Source organism: Lacerta agilis, chromosome 17 (genome assembly GCF_009819535.1).
Source record: "Lacerta agilis isolate rLacAgi1 chromosome 17, rLacAgi1.pri, whole genome shotgun sequence".
Classification (NCBI taxonomy): Eukaryota; Metazoa; Chordata; class Lepidosauria; order Squamata; family Lacertidae; genus Lacerta; species Lacerta agilis.
Window position 1 is genome coordinate 18984784 of NC_046328.1, and position 23892 is coordinate 19008675.

At 47.8% G+C, this 23892-nt stretch overlaps 1 protein-coding gene and 1 non-coding gene across 2 annotated transcripts in view; one reads left to right on the top strand and one right to left on the bottom strand.

Moving 5' to 3' along the window:
- The window catches only part of SRRM4 (serine/arginine repetitive matrix 4), a 116668-nt gene that overhangs the window by 25996 nt on the left and 66780 nt on the right, over positions 1-23892 (bottom strand). Inside the window, exons 2-4 of the mRNA XM_033135778.1 lie at positions 11512-11652; positions 4130-4213; positions 2588-2662 (exon numbers count right to left, since the gene is read on the bottom strand). Of these exons, the coding sequence (XP_032991669.1) occupies positions 2588-2662; positions 4130-4213; positions 11512-11652 (300 nt within the window). The remainder of the gene's footprint in view (positions 1-2587; positions 2663-4129; positions 4214-11511; positions 11653-23892) is intronic.
- Positions 8326-8398, top strand: TRNAK-CUU. Its single transcript has one exon. It is a non-coding gene; the product is annotated as a tRNA-Lys (tRNA).

Sequence of the window (23892 nt, forward strand, 5' to 3'; positions counted from 1 at the left end):
GGGCGGTGGGGGCGGTACGCCCCCAGTGACAGGGTGAAAAGCGGCGGGTTGGGGTGACAAGCGGCGGCCCCTCCCGCCACTCCCACGCGCCGCCACTCCCTCCGTCACCCAGCAGCACATGGAAGGGGTGCTTTCCGCCGCTTTTTTTCGGCAGGGGGGGTCGACCAGCGAGGGAGGGTGTCACGCTTGTCACCCCTCCTCGTTAGTCGACCCCCCCGCCGAAAACACCCGCGGGGGGGGGGGCGGGGAAAGGAAGCAGAGCCGGGGCTTGAATGCAGAGCGCCGGCTCTCTGCTTCTTTTTTCCCCTTTCTGCCGCTTTTTTTCGGCAGGGGGGGGGTCGACGCTTGTCACGCCTCCTCGCTAGTCGACCCCCCCCCCCGCCGAAAAAACCCGCGGGGGGGGGGGCGGGGAAAGGAAGCAGAGCCGGGGCTTGAATGCAGAGCGCCGGCTCTGCTTCTTTTTTCCCCTTTCCGCCGCTTTTTTCGGCGGCGGCGGGGGGGTCGACGCTTGTCACGCCCTCCTCGCTAGTCGACCCCCCCGCCGAAAAACCCGCGGGGGGGGGGGCGGGGAAAGGAAGCAGAGCCGGGGCTTGAATGCAGACCGCCAGCTCTGCTTCTTTTCCCCCCTTTCCGCGCTTTTTTTCGGCGGGGGGGGTTCGACTAGCGAGGGAGGGTGTCACGCTTGTCACGCCCTCCTCGCTGGCCACCACCCACCGCCGAAAAAAAGCCTCGGAAAGGGGGAAATTCCCCCTTTCTGCACCCCACGTGCGTCGTGACGTCATCATGACGTCACGACGCACGCATCGTGCCCCTCCCCCAGGGGGGTTCCTCTGCGCTGCCGCCGCCCCCAGCAGCGCAGAGGCTAGCAACGCCACTGCCCCACAGCAGTGTAGCCCTGGAGTCCAAGGCCTCTCTCCCAGCCAGCAAGCAGCCAGCCTGCCCAAGATGGATCCCATTTGCTCTTCTCCTTCTTCTTCCCTGCAGAACACCTTGCTAATAAACTCTCTTTTTCTGTCACCTCACACCCAGTTATCCTGGCAACCTTCCAAATCCGCAGTTTCTGTTCACACCTCAGGGCAAGGAGGGCCATGTATTGATTCTTCCTGGTCCTAGCTTGGCCAGGTCATTTTGCATAGGCTAGCCCTTTCCTCTGCAGCTTGCACTTCTCCCTTCACATCCCAAATCATCAAAATCTTACCATTTATTAATATCTAGGGTTTAGGGGGAGGGTCCCCCAACCTATAACAATTTATTTGTATAAATATGAACCTTGCATCCAGTGTGGAATATATTTTATGCTATTCATTAGTTTTTAAGCTCTTTTAAAAACGTATTTTTACTCCTCTTGAGCTTATGACTTTTCAATGATGTATTTTAGCTCGATTTTTTTGTTTGCTATATTTGCAAATCTTACTCATTTAAAAAGGAACGGAAAAATGAACCAAGCAAGGCAGCTAATATTTTATCTTGGCTCCATGACCATGGCTTTGGGGCTGCATCCATTTAAAAGGTACATAGACGTCAATAAGCAAGACACTGTCTCCCTGATTCCCTGGCGGCTTATAAAAATTTGGCAAACCTTAGGGACGATAGAGAAATTCAGTTGGGTCCCTGTTTTAAGGCTAAGGCAGAGGAAGCTGCCAGGCAGCTCCATCACCCTCTGGACAGCAGAGAAAGCAAGAAGACAGGTACGCGCACAGGGTGGTGGTGTCTGGCCGAGGTTGGTGGGATGGTCCTGTGGCTGTAATCCACTGGGAGCAGTCAAGTGCAACATTCCTTGTTTTGCTAGAGTGGACATGCAAGGGAATGTTTGGTCCAGCCAGTCGAAACTTCCTGTTCCTCCTGGCCTGGAGCATCCTTCCTGTTGCATGTGACTAGTCAGTGGGTGCGACCTTTCCCGACCTGGTAAAAGGACAGGGCATACTGCCACTGTCTTCCTTCTCCATCTTCCTTTCTTCCTGTGAACTTCCCAGACTGCTAACTGCAGTCACTAGGTCAACCCACATATGGGGAAACCTGTTGTATATGCTTTGTAACTTTAAGCCTTAAGCCTGCCTTCAGGGATCACGCTGTGTTCTGCCCTGATCATGAGTAAACTTTCTTTTATTGCTTATGAATAAGACTGCGGTGTCTTTATACTTTTAGGAGGGATTCAAGGGGTCTTACCAGGAAATATTAGAACACATATTCAATCTGGGCAAGCCAGACTGAATTGCGTATTGTCTTAAGAAGCTCCCACGAGTTCACAACTACTTTTCTGCTGTGTGAGAGAAGGGGAATGTAAACCCTGCTAAGTAAAGGAACTTGCTAGTGCAAGTTAGGAAGGATATTAATAAACAATACATCCTCTCCTGCACCCTGGACATTCCCACAGGTCCACCCTAACTGACTAGCCTCCCCTGCTTTTCCCTCCTGGCCACAGTGGGGATGGGGCCAGGGGTAGGAGGCAAGTGAGCAGGCAATGGTGAGCGGAAGGACCAATAACATCTCTCCCCAAATCTGAACCACTGGTATAGTGGAATCCTCTTGAGTAGGAGGAAATTTGGTAGGCCTTCAGGGGTGGGAGCACAGCAGAAGAGAGACTTGCCTGTTTCTTTTTCTTTTCTTTGAGCTCTTCTTTTTCTTCTTTTTCTTCAGTGGGGAGGGGCTGCAGGACGGAGACCTAGGGAGAAGTCACAGAATCATAGAATTGCAGGGTTGGAAGGGACCCCCGAGGGTCATCTAGTCCAACCCCCCCTGCAACGCAGGAATCTTTTGCCCAACGTGGGGCTCAAACCCACGACCCTGAGGTTAAGAGTCTTGCGCTCTGCTGACTGAGCTAAGGCAGGGCACTCATTTAGCCGTGAAGTCAATTCCGTTGCTGCTAGCTGTGCGAACGAAAGGACCTTGACATCTTTCCCTGCTTTCAGGGCCAACCCAGATGTCTGAACGCAGCAACATGGTTTGTTCTTTCTTCCTAAATTACAGGGAATGTATGTGTGCAGACTTGCAGGGGGCAGGGAAAGGTAAAGAAAGGTAAAGGACCCCCTGGATGGTTAAGTCCAGTCAAAGGCGACTATGGGGTTGCAGCGCTCATCTGCTTTAAGGCTGAGCTAGCCTGCGTTTGTCCACAGACAGCTTTCCGGGTCATGTGGCCAGCATGACTAATCTGCTTCTGGCGCACTGAGCCCCTTGGGTTTGCCGATCAGAAGGTTGGCAGCTGAATTCGGGGGACGGGGTTACAGGGAGCACAGCCTATGGAGAGGGGAGGATTATCCTGTGCAGTTGAATCCAACCCTCTCCCCCATGCACATGGAAATAAAGTCTCCATTGGCACTAATAGGTACACCCCAATTTGGACAGCGACACTCCTACTACTTCCCTGGCCTGGCGATGGCATGGATTGATCCAGGAACCTTCTGCATGCAAAGCAACAGACTGCATGCAAAGCAACAGGACCTTAGGGTTTTCCAAATGGAATATGTAATAAAATGGCTAGCTGAACCTAAATATCTGGGGGGCCCTTCCAACTCTTTGATTCAATGTCTGTCAGCTCTATTCTCCTGCTCAGGGGGGATTTTTGGGCAGTCACAAGATAACTTGTGGGGATAGAGCCTGCTGGCCACAGGCTAGCCATCCCTGGTTGTCAGGGACTGGGCAGAGGAGGAATGGTGGAGACCACCTCCCCAGCCTGGCCCTTCCAGAGAAGAATTACAACAGGGGTTTGAGGAAGGTCACAGCTCAGAGGCAGATGAGGAGAAAAGCCAGGAAAGAATGGGAGAGGAGGAAGAAGAAGCACGGGGGGGGGGACAGCATCTTTAGAAAGCATTCCAGGCCCCTCCTCTCCCAGAACCTGGCAAGCATTAAAAGTAGGAGAGCCAAGAGCTCAAAGGCAGAGGGCACTTTTCAGCACCTGTAGCGATGACGCGTGAGGAAGTGGGAGAGAGGGAGGGGGTGGAGACTAAACTGGGGCAATGCTTTTATTCCAAGATGCTGCATTCCCAAGCCTCTCTCTGTAAATACTGAATAAAAAGCAGTTGGTAAGTACTTTTCCTTGTCTTATCTGTTCCTGGCAACCTGCAGTGGGGGGTTGGTTCCTCTGCTGCCTGACACTGGTGCAGAAATAAGCCAGTGATGGATTTCCACTCACCTCCTTCTCTTCTTCCGCGTAGATTTCTTCTTTTTCTTCTTCCCCTTGGTAGGAGGTGGTGTGAATTCCTCAGCACAGGATGGGCTTTGCATAGAGGAAGGGAAAGAGAGAGAGAAGATATAAAGTTTGTATGATGACTACTAGCCACGATGGCTGTGTTCTGCCCCCACTTTCAGAGGCAGTAGTACAATGTGCCTCTGAAAACTGGTTGCTGGGAATCGCAAGTGTTGTTGCGTTCATGTCCAGACTGCAGGTTTCCCACAGGTATCTGGTCGGCCACTGTGAGAACAGGATACTGGACTAGATGGGCCACTGGTGTTATCCGCCAGGCTCGTCTTATGTTCTCGTGTGTCAATCACGGCCATCTGTCAACACCTTGACAGTTCTGATCCCCAAAGTATGGTTTCCTGTGAAGGATGGGGTCTTGCGGGAGATCCGTAAAGTAGGGTGAATGTTTAATTGCCATGTTCCGGGTAATTTAGTCATGCTTGAAATTAACTGTCTCCTCCAGGGATTTATTGCAGATCTAATGAGAGAGTTACTGTATGTTAACTGGCTTGGCACCAAGTTATTTAAGACATATTTATTGAGGTTAACAACTCTGTAATAGATTTATACATTTGGCTCCTCTCAGTAAATATGTTTTAAAATAAATTAATCATACTTTAATTTGCATAGGATAATGGTTGCAAAGTACGGGCACCCGCCTAATTTATTTTTAAAAGAGCCTTGGCAATGTTTATTAAATAGCAATCAATTACATAAATAGGAGATTTAGGCTGCAATCCCAAGGTTTGGACATGGTGCTGTGGAACTGGTTGAGGTTTGGTCACCTTATCCAAGGCTCTGCCAGGGCAGAAGTGAGAGTGGAGAAGGCCTCTTGCATCCCTCCATCCTTTCCCCATGCACAAAGGTTTTTGCAGAGGTGCCCCATGCTATTGGTCGTCTTCCCCCAACTGCAGGCTAGTCATTGCATTCTGCACCAGCTGGAGCTACTAGACTGTGCACAAGGGCAGCCCCACATTGCAGTAGTCCAGGGGCCATCAGATTGTAAGGCCAATTGCAAGGGTCCCTTGAAAAAAAATCACAGGGAGTTGTTCCAGCTATAACAGAGGTTCATTTATGTGCTAGATTTAGATTTATTTATTTTTTAATCTTGCCCTGTCTGAAAGGCTCAGAACAGCCTACAACCAAGAAGCAAAATGCCATTGTCCTCTGTGTGAGGAACAACTCCTGGCATGGCCTCAAGGCAGGCGATGAGTCAACTTTGCCGTATCCAAGCAGCTCTGGGTCTAGCTAGCACTGATAAGTGCCTACGTGCCTTTCTGAATTCCTTGGAAGGTAGGGTATAAACTGAATACATACATATGCACATATAGGAAACCAAAAAACAGCTCAGGAAAGAGCACCTGAAGTCACGATCCCATGCCCACTTACTTGAGAGTAAGCTCAACTGAGCACTGTGAGAGAATTATTTCTGAGTAGTAGTTTTAGTTAGCTCTATGTTGCAAACCGCCATGAGCTTGAGGAAAGGTAGTGTGTGATATCTCTCTCTCTAAGGACTTGGTGGTGCCACCACTGGGAGCTGCCTTGGTTGGCACTGACCCATGTCAAAGCCTTTTCAGTGGTGGCTCCCTGTTTTGGGGAATGCTCAGAAAGGTGTGCCTGTCGCCCTCATTATTAACTTTTAGGAGGAATTAGTTGACACAGGCATAGACCCTGTGATCACTGTATGGTGTGTGTGTGTGTGCGCGTGTGTGTATAACAACTCATACATATTTATCAAGGTTAACAACTCTATAATAGATTTATATATTTGGCTCCTCTCAGTAAATACAGTATGTTTTAAAATAAATTAATCAGACCCTAATTTGCATAGGATAATGGCTGCAAAGTACGAGCATCCGCCTAATTTATTTTTAACTGTAATTTCTTTTAGAATGTTTTAACCATTTTAGATTGCTTTTATTTTTAAATTATGTATCTGCTTGCTGCCCATGGCTCCTTTGGGAGAAAAGGTGGGATATAAATTCAGCCAACCAATCAACCCCGTGGAACACCTTCCCATAAGATGTCAAGAAAATAAACAACTATTGGACTTTTAGAAGACATCTGAAGGCAGCCCTATTTAGGGAAGTTTTTAATGTTTGATGTTTTATTATGTTTTTAATCTTCTGTAGGTGCCACCCAGAGTGGCTGGGGAGGCCCAGCCAGATGGGCAGGGTATAAATGAGTTGTTGTTATTATTATTATTATTATTATTATTATTATTATTTATATATTGCCCTATACCCGGGGGTAAGGGATAGGGGAGATATTCAGTTCAGTTAGCATTTAAAGGAGGATGTACCTAACTTGCTCATTCCAGAAGAGTATGCAAACTGAAACACTGCCATTCTTTGAGTGTTGCATTTGCGTGTCGAGACCCCACAACCACCCCCTCAAAGATGAATAAAACACCAGGACACAGAATATATGGTTAATGTTATTGGGCAAATTTTGGCCTCAACTTTATTGGTTACAGAATGTGAGCAGTATTGGCTTAGGCATTGGATAGACCAGACTATATCTGACTCCTGCCCGATGCACAGGAAGTCTGGTAAGGGTAAACCACCTCTCCATGTGTGTGTGTGCGCGTGTGTGTGCATACATACATACATACATACACACATACATACATATACATACACACACACACACACACACACACACACACAGAGATTCAGTTAAGCAGCACCCCGAAATATTCCAGGGTTCAGAGCCAGTAATGAAGGATGAGTCACCGCAGCCAGCTCAGCATGAAAGAGCCGAGATCTTGGCATGATGCAAGCAAAGGCAGTCAGCCTTTGTGTTCTTGAAAAAGGACATACAGTCCCTCTCATGCCGTCCATTGCCATTTAAAAGCATCCTCTTCACTATTTCCCTCTTGCTGAGGGTTTCAAAGATCCCAGTGAAGATTTGTTAAGTGATCCTCACAGCACCTGCTGCTGCCTTTTCCCTTTTTTAAAAAAATAAGGGGTGTGATGTGCTATTAAAAAAAAAGAAAATCTGCATCAAGGACTATCTTTGCAAAGAACTCAGTCACCTTATTTAAGATCAAGCCGCCTTTTAAGAGGCTCGTGTTATCAGCAGATGAGCATTTGTTCTTGGAAAGCGTGAACGCAATTCCAGGAATGTTTCCTTTGTCTAGCCCTTCGGTCCTCGTGAAAGACGCTCTTAGAAGTGCTGGATGCTCCCAAGGTTCATCTTATGTCCACAAAGGCAGCAAATGTGCTTAAAGCCTGGATAGCTCAGTTGGTTAGAGTGTGGTGCTGATAACACCAAGGCTGCAGGTTCAATCCCCGTATGGGTCAGCTACATATTCCTGCATTGCAGGGAGTTGGACTAGATGATCCTCATGGTCCCTTCCAACTCTACAATTCTGTGATTCTATGTGCTCTACGAACTCAGCAGCAGACCAGCTACCTCAACTTGACCGAGCTGGTGATTTATACGTGCGTTGACTAGGACAGGAAGCACAGGTGGTGTTGATTCTCCTGTAAAGCACAGGGTGCTATTTTGAAAAGAGGGGACATGGGTGGCGCTGTGGTCTAAACCACTGAGCCTCTTGGGCTTGCCGATCGGAAGGTCAGCGGTTCGAATCCCCATGACAGAGTGAGCTCCTGTTGCTCTGTCCCAGTTCCTGCCAACCTAGCAGTTCGAAAGCATGCCAGTGCAAGTAGATAAATAGGTACCACTGTGGCGGGAAGATTAACAGCATTTTCGTGCACTCTAGCTTCCATCACAGTGTCCCATTGTGCCAGAAGCAGTATAGTCATGATGACCACATGACCTGGAAAGCTGTCTGTGGACAAACACTGGCTCCCTCGGCCTGAAAGTAAGATGAGCGCTGCAATCCCATAGTCGCCTTTGACTGGACTTAACCGTCCAGGGGTCCTTTACCTTTTGCTATTTTAAAGCTATGGAGTCAAAGTCAGCTGGGGCCTGACATGGCCCAGATGCAACCTTCTCTGATGTTTTAATTTTGACAGGTAACAATGGGTTCAAGTTTGTGCTTTTCGCGTGGTTTATTTCTATGGATCACGGCATCTGTGTGGCTGGCGTAAGCTTAAAATGAAATATACCCCCTCATGAACTATCTGTGACCCTGGAACAGGCTCCCATCTAATGACATGACCTGGAACGAATAAGTAACACCCTGAATAGCTCAGTTGGTAGAGCATGAGACTCTTAATCTGAGGGTTGTGGGTTCGATCCCCACATTGGGCAAAGGATTCCTGCATTGCAGGGGGTTGGACGAGATGACCCTTGCGGTCCCTTCAAATTCTATAATTCTACGATTCTATGAAAGTCACAGAAAAGAGCAGCACACTAATCTTTACATTTACCAGCAAAACTTAATTGTCACTCTCCAGGAACCAGGCTTGGCACAGACAATGAAATCTCTCTCAGTGTATCTTTGTTATTCAAGAACTTGTTGCCTTTCCCATAATTAGAGTTGTATCTCCTCCATCTAACCTAATTTATGGAGGAAGGCGATCTCGCAGGTAAGCTGGTTTCAAATTGTTTAGGGCTTTATATGTTCACCTCATGCCCACCTCTCATTTTTATTTGGTTTAGGGTTTGGGTGTTTCGTCTCATCTTTGAGACCTCATAAAGCTGATGTGGATTTAATTGCACCTCTCTGATTGCAATCTAAGTCTAATTAAGAAAAGCAACTACAATGCACTTCAGGCCGGTGCAGCGGTAAGCTCGAAATCTGGGCCTCTGTAGCAGCCCCACCTCCCACCTTCCTACAGCAGTTGGAAGCAAAACAATTACGTGGCTTCATTGCCCCCACCTTCAAAGTGACAAAGAGCAAAGGTCGGTCGATAGCAGAAAGAAGCTACAAAGGATGGGGGCGGACAGAGAGGTGCTCACACTCTTTTTCATCCTCCTTTATTCATTAGAAAGACTTTGGTCTTCGGACAGCGGAAGCTGGAGCAGGGGTGGGAGTGGTCTCCACGACTGTCCCCAGCGACAGGGTGGAAGGCAGGGAGCCCAACAGCAGGTGGCGCCAGAGCCAATGACAGCCACAGCCAACTAATTCTACTGTTGTCCCCATCCTCCTCCCTGCTGAGTTCTACAAGGGCAACACTGAGACTAAGGCCACATTGACACCATGCATTTATTATTGGCGGCCCGGTATCGGGAAGTTTTTAATGTTTGGTGTTTTATTATGTTTTTATATATGCTGTAAGCCACCCAGAGCTGCTGGGGAAACCCAGCCAGATGGACGGGCTATAAATTATTAAAACATATTATTATTATTATTATTATTATTATTATTATTATTATTAGATAGTGGCAGAGGATAGTTGGGAAAATAAATGCCAAAGAATTACAAATAAATGAGCATTTTACAGGAATTGGATAGAAAGGGGTGAAGCCAACCCAAACATACAAGCTCGAATGAACAGACTGTGTACATGGATAAAGATCTGAAGAACGAAGGTCTGTCCAGAGGGGAGAGTGGGAGGGGAGGGGGAAGGGGAAAAAAAGTCTTCTAAAAGCTTGGTTGTTTACTCAGGCCTATTGGAGATGTTTGAGAGCGCTACCTTGTTCAGTGGCTGTTTTAAATGTTGCATTCGAAACGTATTAATTGTATTCTGAACTTTGTGCATATCTTATTGTACTTTGATTCTTTTTCTGTAAATCAGCTGCAGATTTTTGTTAAGCGGTATATACATTTTCTGAATAAACAGTAAGTGGCAAAAAACATTATTATTATTATTATTATTATTATTATTATTATTATTATTATCACTGTGATTCTACTTTAAATAGTCACAGCTTCGCTCAAAGAATTCTGGAAGCTGCATGCTCTGTGGCCCTCTCTTTAGGGTGGTTTGCCTTGCAGCAGGGCGGTGATTTAGGCTCTATTTTTACTCTCTTCAAACTCCCCGACGTGCTTGTACTCAGGTGCTGAAAACATGAGGTCCAAGCCTACGCAGTGCCTTAAATGGATGGCAAGGACTACTTCTTAATTGCCACCCGGGCTTATTACATCCGAAAGAGAGACAGGCAATCTTGGAATGCAGAATCTTAAAATAAAATAAAATAAAATAAAAAACTCCAGGCTGCTCTGAAAGACTGCGGCAAAGACTGCACCGCGGGGAAGCCGAAGCATTCAGCTTTCTCTTGACTTGGATGTAAAGCCCTTTCTGAGGAAGTCGGCAACTGAGCCATCTCGCCAGCCTCTTGGAGAACACATGGGTGCAAATGGGTGCCCTTTAGGCAAAACTCTCATTACTTTACCATGTTTTATTGAAGAAGCGGCAGAAAGCATTTCAGAGAAAGCGGGAAAACAAAGGATTACTTAAGGAGGCATGTTCCTTTGCTGCTAGCCCTGGGTCTGATTACCAAGCAAGGCTAAACTAAAATAAAAAAATGCAAATACTATTCTAAAAGTCTTTTGTGCCAGCCATTTCAAAGGGCCTGAGATGGGGACTGACCGCAGGGCACCTAGTTCCTACGGGTCCTTGAATAACCTGTCTGCTATACCAAAAGGTTAAACAGAAGGTAGACTGCGATCTGCTGGTAGATTCCTGTGTGGTTTTCAGCAAATTGGGAGGGAACATTTGTCAGCCTGAGGGTCGCATACCTTTCTGAGCAACCTGCCAGGGGATTCACATGCCAGAGTTGGGCAGGGGAAGAGGCCAAAGATGCAACGCTAGAAGTCATGGACAGCCAATGAAGAGGAATGTTGGGAGGTTTCAGGACAGATAAAAAGAAGGACTTATTCACACAGCGCATAGTTAAACTATGGAACTCACCCATGCAGGAAGCAGTGATGGCCACCTACTTGTATGGCTTTAAAAAAGGATGAGACAGATTCATGGAGGATATAGCTATCAATGGCATTGAGGCTTGGTGGAGGCTATGCTCTGCTTCCACAGTTGGAGGCAGCAATGCTTCTGAATGCCAGTTGCTGGAAGCCACAGGAGGGGGAGAGATGTTATTGTGCTCATGTCCGGCTTGCAGGTTTCCCACGGGCATCTGGTTGGCCACTGTGAGAACAGGATGCTGGACTAGATGGGCCCTTGGCCTAGTCCACCAAGCTCTTCTTATGTTCGTAAGTGGCAACAAGAAGTGTGAATTCTACCTTTCTACAGGAGGCTTAGTTTCCACACACACACTAACCCCCATTCTCTCCTCCACCCAGGCAAGCAAGAGGCATGATCAGACTTCAAGGGCACATTCCAGCCAGGGAAAAACACTCAAGGAAGGTACAAAGCAGGTGTGGGCTGTGGAGAAGCATTGTGGCTTGCGGAGAGTCCCAAGGGGCAGATGGAGTGACCTAGAGGGCCATATCTGGAGAGGCCTCAGGCCCTGAATCTTACCTGCATGATTTGTGCCTAGCATACTCCTGGCTGTCTTTCAACCTCACACAGCCATTGGTGCTAGAGGTCTCTTGAGTTCGGCATGGCTCCTCCGGGTGCTTGTTGTCTGTTGGAAGCGGCAGGCAGCTGAGTGCCTCAGTGCTGGAAAAGAAGGAAGGAGGAGAAGAACCTTGTCAGTGAAACATTCACAGGGACGGGAGGGGCAGGGCTTCCATTGCAAGCTCCATGGGGCAGAGAACTCTCAGGACCAAGAGAGCACAGCCATCTTGCCATCTGTTACCAATTTACGGAAGTGGCAATGGATGCGAGAGGCTCATCCAGATCAGGTCAAAGACAAGGCAAAGCAAATCAGGACCATGGACACCTCCCAGGGCCTCCTGCTACCTGAGCTTGGGAAGATGTTGCAGCAAAGGGCCATGAGAGATAGCAGAGCCACTGGGAGCTGTCCATGGTCCTGATTTTATTTGCCTTTGACCTGACCTAGAAGTGTCTGTTATCACATCCTTTGAGGGTCTCCAAGCCACACCATCACTCAGTCCATCTAGCTCAGTGTTCCCCAAACTTGGGTCTTCAGCTGTCTTTGGACTACAACTCCCATCATCCTTAGCTAGCAGAACCCATGGTCAGGGATTATGGAAATTGTAGTCTAAAAACAGCTGTAGATCTAGCCCATGTGGTCAGACTCCAATACACATGACCCTCAGTCATCATGAATAATGACCAGGGATGATGGGATTGAGTCCAGCAACATTTGTAGGGCAAAAGATTCCCCCATGCCTGCACTGTCAGGGCTTTGGATCTGGTGACTCCCTTGCTACAGATCCCCCCTCCCCCGTCTCCATGAGATTGTTCTGTAAAAACAGTGCTTGAGGTGGTGCAGAGCATATTCAAAGCAGTCCAAAAGACACCTGGGTACTTGTGATGTATATTCAGAACCCCTTTAGCTTCGCAGAAGGCATAACAGAGGCATCCCACTTACTGAATAGATCAGTAATAAAGTATTAATTTTTAAAACAAAAGCAAATGAGTTTCAATAATAAATAAGAGTGGGGAGTAACAAAGCAGTAGTCGAGGGTGCAGTTTTGAAGATTCATTTCCAGCTTTTCCAGTGACAGGAGTATGTCTCTCTATTACACACACACACAGAGACAGACAGACACAGACACAGACAAGACACACACACACACTTCTGTTACAGCTCCACATCTATTCCCAGAGCTTCCTCCACAGGTGTTACCCCACTCCTCCAGGACAGGAACTTGACCTGAGGCACTTAAGGGAAGCTGCACTCCTTAGGAAGGCATAAAGTTAGCGGAACCTCCAAAAAGGAATCATTTACCTAAAGCTACAGGAGTGCCTGGAAACCACAATAGCATTTTTCCTGCTCACTTATGCATTTATTTATTTTTAAAGCACCAAGCTAGAGGACAAACAATGTCGATTCCAGGGAAGAGAGATAGCACAGAAGTTGTCTGAGGGCCCTGGTGGTGTCTGAGAATCTATGGCTGCCTGAGATTTTAATTTTAGCACATCCGTTTGCCACATTGCCCCTTCTGGTCCTGCACTGCAGCTTACAGACCTCTTTCTCTCCCAGAAAAGTTGTGTTTGGCAGCTGGGATGAGAAGCTGCTAAACCAAATCAAGCCATCCGTTAAGAAATGAGGGCTTGGGGGTGGAGGCATTGAGTGGCCAACCCCCCTCCTCGCCAATTGATTGGGGCACTGGAAAGCCAGGACACACTTTCAGATTTGCACAAGCCAGTGGTCTTGTCAGGATGCATTTAGTAAACAAGCAGTTCTTTTGTGCTGCGATATGGCATCTAATGACAGTCTGGGAGCCCCAGCCATGCATAGCTTTCCTGGAAGCGGGAAAGCAGCCCGAAGAGAAAGCTGGAAGAGAAGACAGTTGTCAGGGTGACATGCCATGCTGTGAGTCACAGATGTCGGGAGCGGGCTGGGAACAGGCATCACCAGGTCTGGAGAATGAAGGGGAGCAGGAAAATCACAAGTTGGACCTGTGACAAAAAATGTTGCTGAGTGGGGCAAAGCCCTGTTCAGGGTTTCCAGCCAGCCAGCCAGGCATGCCCTTTTCCAAGAGGCTCCATTCCATTATTTCCAGGACACTCTATTCATTTTTCATGCCAATGTTGCTGTGTGGAGTGGTCCTTTTTAGGGTTCCAGCCAGCCAGCCATGCTGTTTTCCTTCCCACCCACCCCAGGACACTCCATTCTTTTTCCATACTACTGTGTGGAGGGCCCCTCTTCAGGGTTTCAGCCTACCAGCCAGGACAGTCTTTGGGCAATTCTCCTCGATTAAGTTTCCTGCAGGGAGTTCTGCGATAATCCTTTCCTTTAAGATTAGAATACTCGTTCATATTAAATTGCAAATGCATTTCCCATCATAAACATGAAAGTCTGCAAAGAGGAAACGTGCACACACGCTCGCACACAGCCATTTATCTGCTGCAGCAAGAATCCAGCCCAAAGAGATTACTAGTATTTTAGGGCTCCGGGGAGCTTCGGGAATCAATGGAAAAGAATATTGGGATGAAGCAAAAGCAGACTTTGATGGGATTGGGGAACAATTATTTGCATCAATAATTGCTCTCCACCCCTGGGGGAACAGTTCAGAGCTTGCTCCACAATTGTAGCACTACATCGTCCTAAGGCCAGCTATGAATTAACCCAGGAAACAAAGATGCCATTTAGCAAATGCTAAATAACTGCAGAGTTAAAAGTGCATTGGGGAGGGCTGCCCCCTTCTCCAAGCAGAGATGGTGCACTGGCTGCATTGAATTCAAAGCAAGAGTAACACCGCACAGATATTCCAGGGGAGGGGGCGGGGAGAAACAAAAACAGAAATAAAAAACACCAATCGAAATTCACCAAGGTGTGAGCAAGCTTTCACGTTGCCCACAGCTCCTCTTCAGACTGACAGCTGAACAAAGAAAAAAAAGGGGGGTAGGAAATACTTTTGCCACAAAGTAGGGCACCTCAGTCTTTGCTGGGCCTTGAACCTGGGACTTTCTGCATGTGAAACAGGGGTTTTACACAAGTGACCACAGCCCTGCTCTTGAAAATGGTACCATCTGAATTGGGTTGCTGCATTCTGCTGTGGGACGGTGCTGGCTCTGAGTGAGTTTGCTGGGCATTTCCAATTTCTTCTTCTCCTCACCATAAGGCTTCTGAACCCTCCCGCAGTTCAGAAGAGGGCTACAAAGAGACTGTTGCAGATGTAGCGGATGTCTGTGAATGAATGCCTGTGAAATTGCTGCGGTCCACAAATAGACCGATCAGGATGGAGCAGTCTTTTGTGAAGGGAACACCTGCAAAATTGGCATGGGCTGCAAAGAAGACTGAGTCATCCATCCCTATTAGAAAGCCCCTCGGCATTAAGAGGGACTAGAAAGTCACAATTGATTGGCTAGCGCGGTGAGAAGGCACGCTTGGTCCAACGAGAGCCTGCAAGATCTTGTTTTCATTCTCTTCCCCCCATTTAATTTACAACCGCAAAGTCCCTGTCCTCACAGGCAGAGGAGCAGCAGCGAGGGATATGATTGCCCTTTGGCACACCTTCCCATCACAAAGACACATCAATTGGAAATGCCAGCGGGAGGGACCTCTGAGATGATCTTCCCGGCTTGAGTGACTTGCAGTTAATCAAGGGGAGAATATTGCTCTGCGGCCTGAATGGCAGATTTCAAAATGCAGCCTCTGGAGAATGTGCTGGTTAAGGGGCATGACGTATTGGAGGGCAGAGGAACATATAATCAAACCCAGTAGGAAGCTGCAGGAGAAGCTCGTGATTTAATGCATATGCCTTCCACCGGGCTTCATAAAAGAGAAGAAACCCACAGAATGTGAGCTGAAGGGTGCCCAGTCTCCTACCTGACAGGGGGACAGCCCTCTTTCTGGGGGCATCCTCTCTTGGGTGGACTTGCTGGTCCAAGGCCAGTTTCAAGGTCAAGATGCCTAAGAAAAGTGAGCAGGCACCTGAAGTTGCCTGTCCTCAGTGAGTACCTGGACAGCCAACTAAGGAAGCATGCCATCCACTTGGTCACAATCCACATTGTGTTTCTGCTTGGATCAGTGGTTTTCAACCAGTGCACCTTGAATGATGGTCAGGGGTGCCGCGGGCAACACTGGCCTCTTTCTTTCTTTCTTTCTTTCTTTCTTTCTTTCTTTCTTTCTTTCTTTCCTTCCCTCTCATGTTTCTGCCTCCCAAAGGCTTGCACAGATGTTTGTTGCAGCAGCCCTGGCTACAAGCTCCATAGGCAAATGGTGCCTCTGGGGCTGGCCAGGGGGTGCTGGTTGCCAGAAGTTGATGTGGCCTCGGAGTAAGCAAGCAAGTAGGTGAGGGAGTCCAGCCAGCCAGTCCACAAGCCCTAGCTGTTGGGAATGGACAGACAAGTTCCTAGGCCCCTGTGGGGCAGTGTGAGGAGGCACCTCTCTTTGGGGCAAGGGGGGGGCAGGACCAGAAGGAGAGGGGGGAAGGCTGAGGGAACACCCCCACAGGGGAGGGTGTTCGAAAAGGGGTGAGAGGCTGTGAGCTCTGCAGGCAAGGGGTGACATAACTGGATTCCTGAGCCCCACAGGGGTGCCACAGAAAGAATGTAGTTGGCCAAGGGAGCCGTGGACTCAAAAAGGTTGAAACCCTCTGACTTAGATCATAGTGATTATTTCTCAGTTTGCATCTCTCTGCATATCAGTTAGGTTTTACACAGCTGCGCCATCTTTTCTCCTCTTATTTATTTAAATATTACTTTCTTCTCCTGCCCTTTAGCCTCCCCCAAAAACCGTTGGAGCAGTCCACAAGTCCCCACCATCAGGATTATACATTCTAGAAAGATACGACGCAAAAGGAAAACAGATGGGGAGGGGAGAGGAAATGCACAAACTTGGGTTCAAGTTCTTCGTAGGATGCTTTGGTCTGCTCCCACCCCACCCCAGAACTGCTGGGTGAGAGAGATTATGCACTGTGTGAGAGAGATTATGCACAGCATTAGTATAAATGCTCAGGCAGTTTGCATGCCTGATACACAAATAAGTGTGATGCCGTAAAATAGGTGCCTTTGGAAGTTCTGCAGTTTTAAGGCAGTTATAGTGCCCATTCCTTGTGCCCACCAAAAGTTCTGCATTAAGAAGGGCTGTGTAACTCAGTGACAGCACGTGATCTACATGCAGAAGGTCCTGGTTTCAATCCCCGACATCTCCAGATATGGCAAGGAAAGACTCTTGTTTGACTGCCAGGGTTTCAATGTGGACAACACTGAGCTAGTTGGGTAAAAAGGTAAAGGAACCCTGGATGGTTAAGTCCAGTTAAAGGCAACTATGGGGTTGTGGCGCTCATCTCTCTTTCAGGCCAAGGGAGCTGGCGTTTGTCTGCAGACAGCTTTCCGGGTCATGTGGCCAGCATGACTAAACCGCTTCTGGCACAACAGAACACCATGATGGAAACCAGAGCGCATGTAAACGCCGTTTACCCCTTCCCTCCGCAGCGGTACCTATTTATCTACTTGCACTAGTGTGCTTTCGAACAGCTAGGTTGGCAGGAGCTGGGACAGAGCAACGGGAGCTGACTCTGTCGCGGGGATTCGAACCGCCGACCTTCCGATCGGCAAGTCCAAGAGGCTCAGTGGTTTAGACCACAGCGCCACCCACGCTAGTTGGACCAATGGTCTGACTCAGTATAAGGCGGATTCCTACCAGACTGGCATTGGGTAAGCTACATGCAGTAGTGGAGACACTTTGTCTAGGCGGGGCCAGTGGGGTTCCAGGATCCAGCCCCACCATGATACCTCCACAGATGATGTTTTTTGGGCTTGTGTCTGGGTCCCAACTGGATCTGGTACACCACCTCATTCAACTTTAACTAGTTTAACTTTAACATCATTTAACCAGTTTGGGGCTCCTGCCCTTTCCCCCTTTTCAGTTTATGAAACTACACCCAAGGTCACCCTTCGCAAAGCTTTCTCCATAGGGGCTGACATCACAGTCACATATATTGGTAATCAACAAAGTTTGTAGGTTCTTCCATTCCAGCTAATTGATGCCTGACCTTCTCCGAAAGCCCCATTTAAAACTAAAACCCCTTTTGAAGCTAAGTCTTTTGGAATCAATTTTGAAATGTTTTCTGGAACCGGTGACCTGGGTTAATGACCAATTAGGGTGCATTAGTTTAAAATGTGAGCCTTGGGCTAAATATGGCTCATAGGAGTCAATAAATAGGAGAGACTTCTGGAAGGAAAGTAGGGTTAGATCAGCCAGGAAGCTGAGGAATCTTTGCTTTCACCATGAAAAGCATTTATGCGGTCTCCAGCACCTGGTATTCGCAAGCATTAGTGCCTCAGACCATGGAGACAGAGCATAGCCATCATGGTTAGTAAATACAAAGAAATGTAGATTTAGTTGGGAGGGGTCACGAGGGTCATCTAGTCCAACCCCTTGCATTGCAGAAATCTTTCATCCAAAGTGGGGCTCAAACCCTGGGACTAAGGGTCTCATGCTCTAGTGACTGAGCTATCCAGCCTCATCTAAGTAGCCATCAATAGCCTTGTCCTCCGTGAATCTAATCCTCTTTTGAAGCTATCCAAGTTGGTGGTCCTTGCTGCCTCTTGTGGAAGTGAGTTCCATCGGCTAATTATGGGCCGCATGAAGTACTTTCTGTTCTTTGTCTTGAATCTTCCAACACTGGCTGTCCAAAGAGAGAGAAAGGGGCTCTCTATTTAGCTCAGTTGGTTAGAGCATGGTGCTGATAACGTCAAGGTTGCAGGCTTGATTCCCATATGGGGCACCTGCCTTGCAGGGGGTTGGGCTAGATGATCCTCAGGATCCCTTCCAACTCTACAGTTCTTTGATTTTATCCATTTACTTGCCTATTCTCTGAATCAACATTTCCTCATAGGGGGAGTTGCTCCAGAAATAACGATGCAGAGATTGAGCCTCAGTGCTGTGCCTTAAAATGCTGCTATAGGAGTAATTGCTAAAACACTTAACTCTGATCACTTTCTGGTTTGGATTTCCATTCCAAGATACCCTCTGCAAAGGGCACTTCAGGTCACAGCAAAGGTCAGTCTAACTCAGCGTTGTGTTGCAATACAGAAGCCCAGTGCTCAATCAACTTCTTGCATTTTTACTTTTTGCATAAAAAAAAAACTCAAGTAAGTTCACTTCCCACTCAGAATCAGAGCAAAAATTTGCATTGCAATTTGCATAATATGCAAAGCAGACTTTCCATGCTTTCATGAACTGGAATATGACAAGCTAGGTGAAAATTTCTCAGCAAAGATTCAATACCTGCTATTGGATATATTTAGGATGGTTAAATTACCAAAAAGCATTTATATATACATAAAAAAAATCAAAAGTATTTTAATAGTATTGGCTCCGTGTGTAACCACAATGTTATCTACACAGGTCAAACAGTCAAGGTGATTTGTTCCTTTGGTATGTATGCTATGTACACAAGGCTTGTTCACAGTGCAATCCTAGGCATTCCTACTCAGAGAAAGCCCTATGAAGTTGAAGGGAAATTACTCCAGACGGGGGGTCAGCAACCTTTTTCAACCGTGGGCCGGTCCACCATCCCTCAGACCATGTGGTGGGCCGGACTATATATTTTTTTTGGGGGGGGGGAATGAACGAATTCCTATGCCCCACAAATAACCCAGAGACGCATTTTAAATAAAAGGACACATTCTACTCATGTAAAAACATGCTGATTCCAGGACCGTCCGTGGGCCGGATTTAGAAGGCGATTGGGCCAGATCCGGCCCACAGGCGTTAGGTTGCCTACCTCTGCTCCAGACCCTCCCAAGTGCCCCTGTTTTCCAGGGACAGTCCTGGATTTACACAAGCCATCTCAGTTTCTGGTTTGATCCCATAATGTCCCGCGTTCCCTTAGGACGTCCCTATTTTCATTGAAGAAATGTTGGAGGGTACACCCAAGCCAAGAAGTATACAAACTAAATATACTATACTATATATACTATACAATATATACAATACAATAAATATATACTATATTGTATATATACTATACAAACTTTAGAAGACATCTGAAGGCAGCCCTGCATAGGGATGTTTTTTTAATGTTTAATGTTTTATTATGTGTTTATATATGTTGGAAACCTCACAGAGTGGCCGGGGTGACCCAGTCAGATGGGTGGGGTATAAGCAAGAAAACCATCATCATAATCATAGCTGTCAACTTTTCCCTTTTCTTGCGAGGAATCCTATTCGGAATAAGGGAATTTCCCTTAAAAAAAGGGAAAAGTTGACAGCTATGAACAATCACCATTGAATAGGACGTCCATATTTTCATCGGAGAAATGTTGGAGGATGTGTTGTTATCATCAAGTAACTTTGTTTAGGATTGCGGCCTTAAAACCATCTCTTTATCCATCCTACACAGTTTGCAGAACCAGTGAGTCACTTAGAATGCTGAAAAATAATAAAATCCCCTAAATGGGACCACTGGAGGAGGAAGGGGCATGCGGTGGCTGTGGTCCGCCCTGGGTGTCATCTCTATGGGGGGGCAACATTGCCGCGCCCAGGGCTGGCGCGTCCATTTAGGCGAACTAGGCAATTGCCTAGGGCGCCAAAATGGAGGAGGCGCTGGCCAGGCTTGGGCGGGACGGGGTAGCCAGCCCCGTCTCGTCCATTGGGGCTGGTGGCGCAGCGCGCCAGGGCGCTGGCCCCCCCAGGGGCACCCCCGCGAGCCCGCCGGCATAGCGGTGCCCCCTCCCCATCCCGCCCCCACGGGCAGGCGGGCATTCGTGCTCCGGCGGCACAGCCACTGCCACCCATGCTGTTCCCGGGTGGGCTGCAAGCCAGCCGCCCAGCCCTGTCTTCAAGCGGGGGGAGCCGCGCAGCCCCACGGGTGGCCGGGTGCTTGCGCCACCTGCACTCTCCCCCGGATGCCCCGGACACATGGGGGCGCAGGAAGCATCGCCGCGCCACGGTGGCAGATGTACCTGAGATGGCCCTGGGGCTAGCAGCAGCTTCTCCGCTGTAGCGGAGAGGTGCTGCTTGCCCCCTACACCACCACCCTGGTTCCCGCTAAAGCAGGCTTTGGGGGGGGGGCGCCAGAAGGTGGTTGCCCCTGGGATGCTTGCTGCGGGCGCTGTCCCCCTGGGACGTAGGCCCCGCTCTGGGTGCACAGCATGTGTGCCGCTCCGGGTGTCGGAGCAGCTAGCTCCACCTCTTCTTGGCACAGTTCCATGTCCTACCTTGAGCAAATACAGAGCAGTTATTTCAGGGAGTGTCTCGTTCCAAACTCAGAACCCAGGGCCTTATAAAGACGGATGCAGATGGATCCAATCGGGAGGGAAATCAATTAAATTTTAAACAGGGAGGAAGATTAGAAAGCAGGCACAATGCTTTCTTAATTATAGCACCTAATCACTGACTTTAGGAAAAAATAATAATAAAGTTGAGCTCATTTCCCTTCCTCCGTGCGTAGATTGGATGGCTCATAACAAGCGCCTGCGACTCTTCTCAAGCACTCATTCGCCGGGGAGGCTTGTCGGATTCATAAAATGATCAGGTTGTCACAGCAGAGTGTTTCATATGGTTTCGCTCTCACCCACCCCTGAGATTTTCTCGCCCCCCTTTTTTTTGGAAAGGTTTTTGTCGCTTATCACCTCCCCTCGGACTCTGGGTTTATTGTGCAGAGATAAGACAGGAGGAAAAGCTTTATGGACAGAACGTGATGAAACGAGTCTTTGCAAGGCTGCTGGAACGAGGCGACGGCAGGAACATCAAGCTCTAAAGAAAATAGCTTGAATTGCAATCAGTGTCAAGCTGCCCGAGATATAAATTACTTGGAATGGGTTCCTCCTCCAGTAATTGTTCTCTCTTCCTGCTCTGTGTATTCTCTCCCAGGCCCACCTTGTACAATAAGAGGCTGAGCTTAACACTTCGCTATCTAACATGCCATCTGCAGTGTATAGTGCAACACAATCCATTCCTTTAAAAAAATAAATGAGAAAGCCTTTCACAATGAAGGGAGCACAGAAGACAGAGGACTCAGCTACCTGGGGGATCTTCTTCTCTCCTATCAGTCTGCCTGGTCACTGAGGCCAGCTAATGAGGTGCCCGTTGTTTTGCCGCAGCCTGAAAAAGCCCACCTCGAAGCAACCAGGGGCAGGGCCTTCTCTGCTGTGGCACCCTCCCTATGAAATCATCTCCCCTCTGAACTGAGGCAACCCTGCTGAAGAAATTTCTTTCCTCCCAAACTTCCTGGGAATTGCTGCTCAAATGAAGAGGACTAAAGGTCTCTCCTCGAAACTCCCAGCACCCATAGCAAACTACACTTCCCAGAATTCTTTGGGAATATTTGAAGTGATACGAAACTGCATTGCAGATGGGGCCCAAGCACAGTGAAGGGCCTTAACTTGGCTGGTAGACCCAACAGCTGCGGATCTGAACCAAGAAGCGGGATCGCTGATGGGAGCCTTTTAAAGCAGCGAGACAGAAGAAGGCGTTCTTAATTGAAATTTTAAAAGTAGGAACCACATTCCATTACATCACGGCAAAATATTTCCCTGCTCGTCGCCAGCATGTTTTCCAAACTGTACGCCTGCCCGTGATGATCTCTCCAGAGTGAAATAAATGCAGACTGCTTGTTTTGAAATGTATACAGCTGGTTACTATCAAACCTTGATTTAAAACAGGCTGCAATCATTCCCATAGTTTACACAACCAGGCTTTTCTTCTCCTTGCTTTGAAAGGGGGGGGGGTCATTGCATGATTTACACCATCAATGGGCCAGAGAAATCAGCTGTGCTGTTGCTAAAACCATCCTAGATCAGATTCTGTCATCCCCACTTTGCATTTTCTGGAACATATTCCAACAACAGTAGGTAATATGTCTGGTACTGAACACCCTTGTCACAATATTTATAGCATGCAAGGTGTATTTTCAATACTTTCTCAGGGAAAGCTGGTATTTAAAGCACAGGCTGGGTTAGCATGGTGGGGAAGAGATATTTTTCATCCCAACGACTACGTTCCCTCCTGGGCCATCTTCCAGGGGCCACTGGCCTGGAGGGGAGGGGGGATGAGTGGAGCAATTAATGTAGATTTTGCCCCGTACAGCAGGAAACGATGCCTTATGAGGAACGGCTTAGGGAGCTGGGTATGTTTAGCCTGGAGAAGAGAAGGTTAAGGGGTGATATGATAGCCATGTTCAAATATATCAAAGGATGTCATATAGAGGAGAGAGAAAGGTTGTTTTCTGCTGCTCCAGAGACACGGGGCAATGGATTCAAACTACAAGAAAGAAGATTCCACCTAAACATTAGGAAGAACTTCCTGACAGTGAGAGCTGTTTGGCAGTGGAATTTGGAGTGTGGTGGAGTCTCCTTCTTTGGAGGTCTTTAAGCGGAGGCTTGACAGCCATCTGTCAGGAATGCTTTGATGGTGTTTCCTGGATGGCCCTTGTGGTCTCTTCCAACTCTATGATTCTATGATAGTTGCTATACACCCTCCTCCATCTCAGCAAGCAAAAGGCACGATCAGAGTTCAAGGATGCATTCTGGCTAGGTAAAAGCATTGGGCCACGGAAGGGGTGTGGCCTAGGGAAAGGGGGTGTGGCTTAGAAGGGTGTGTGGCCTGTGGATAATTCCAAGGGCCAGGCCGAGAGGCATTTGGCCCCCAGGCTTGAGGCTATCCAACATCTTGGTTAGCAGGAGCGGGAAGCTAAACCCTCAGGCTGCCCATACTCTCCTCCCTGTTCTCAGGAGGACTTAGAGCTATTTCTCTCCTGGTGGGATTGCATGTCTGGAAGGAATCTTAATTTAGATTGCCCATGTCTGAAGGGAGGGGGGTTTGGTGAGGTGCAAAGTGAGGAAGGGGTGGTTGTGGGGGGGAAGGGAGGTTGGCAAAGTAGGTAGTGTTGGCAAGTGGATTGAGTGGGGTGACAGCCCCAGTCAAAATAAAATAAATAAAATAAAATAAAATAAAATTTGCTATCTATCATCTATCAATCTGTCTGTCTGTCTGTCATCTATTCCTGCATTGCAGGGGGTGGACTAGATGACTCTCATGGTCCCTTCCAACTCTACAATTCTACGATTCCATCAAACCTATCAACTGTATCTACATACTATTGCATTCACTGTAAATATACACTTTTAATGTAAAACCATTTAAAGAACTCTTATTTCATAATAAATAAATAAATCCTAAAATCAGAATTGATGCAAACTCTCAAATTGCCTCCTTGTAAAATCTATACAGGATATGCACAAATACACTTTGCACTGGGAAAACAGCAACACATAAATTAATTCCAATGCCTTCTAATTTAATAATTAATAATTCTCATTTACATTTGTTACTTCCTGGAGCAGCACGCAACCCGTGCTTTATACTTGCTA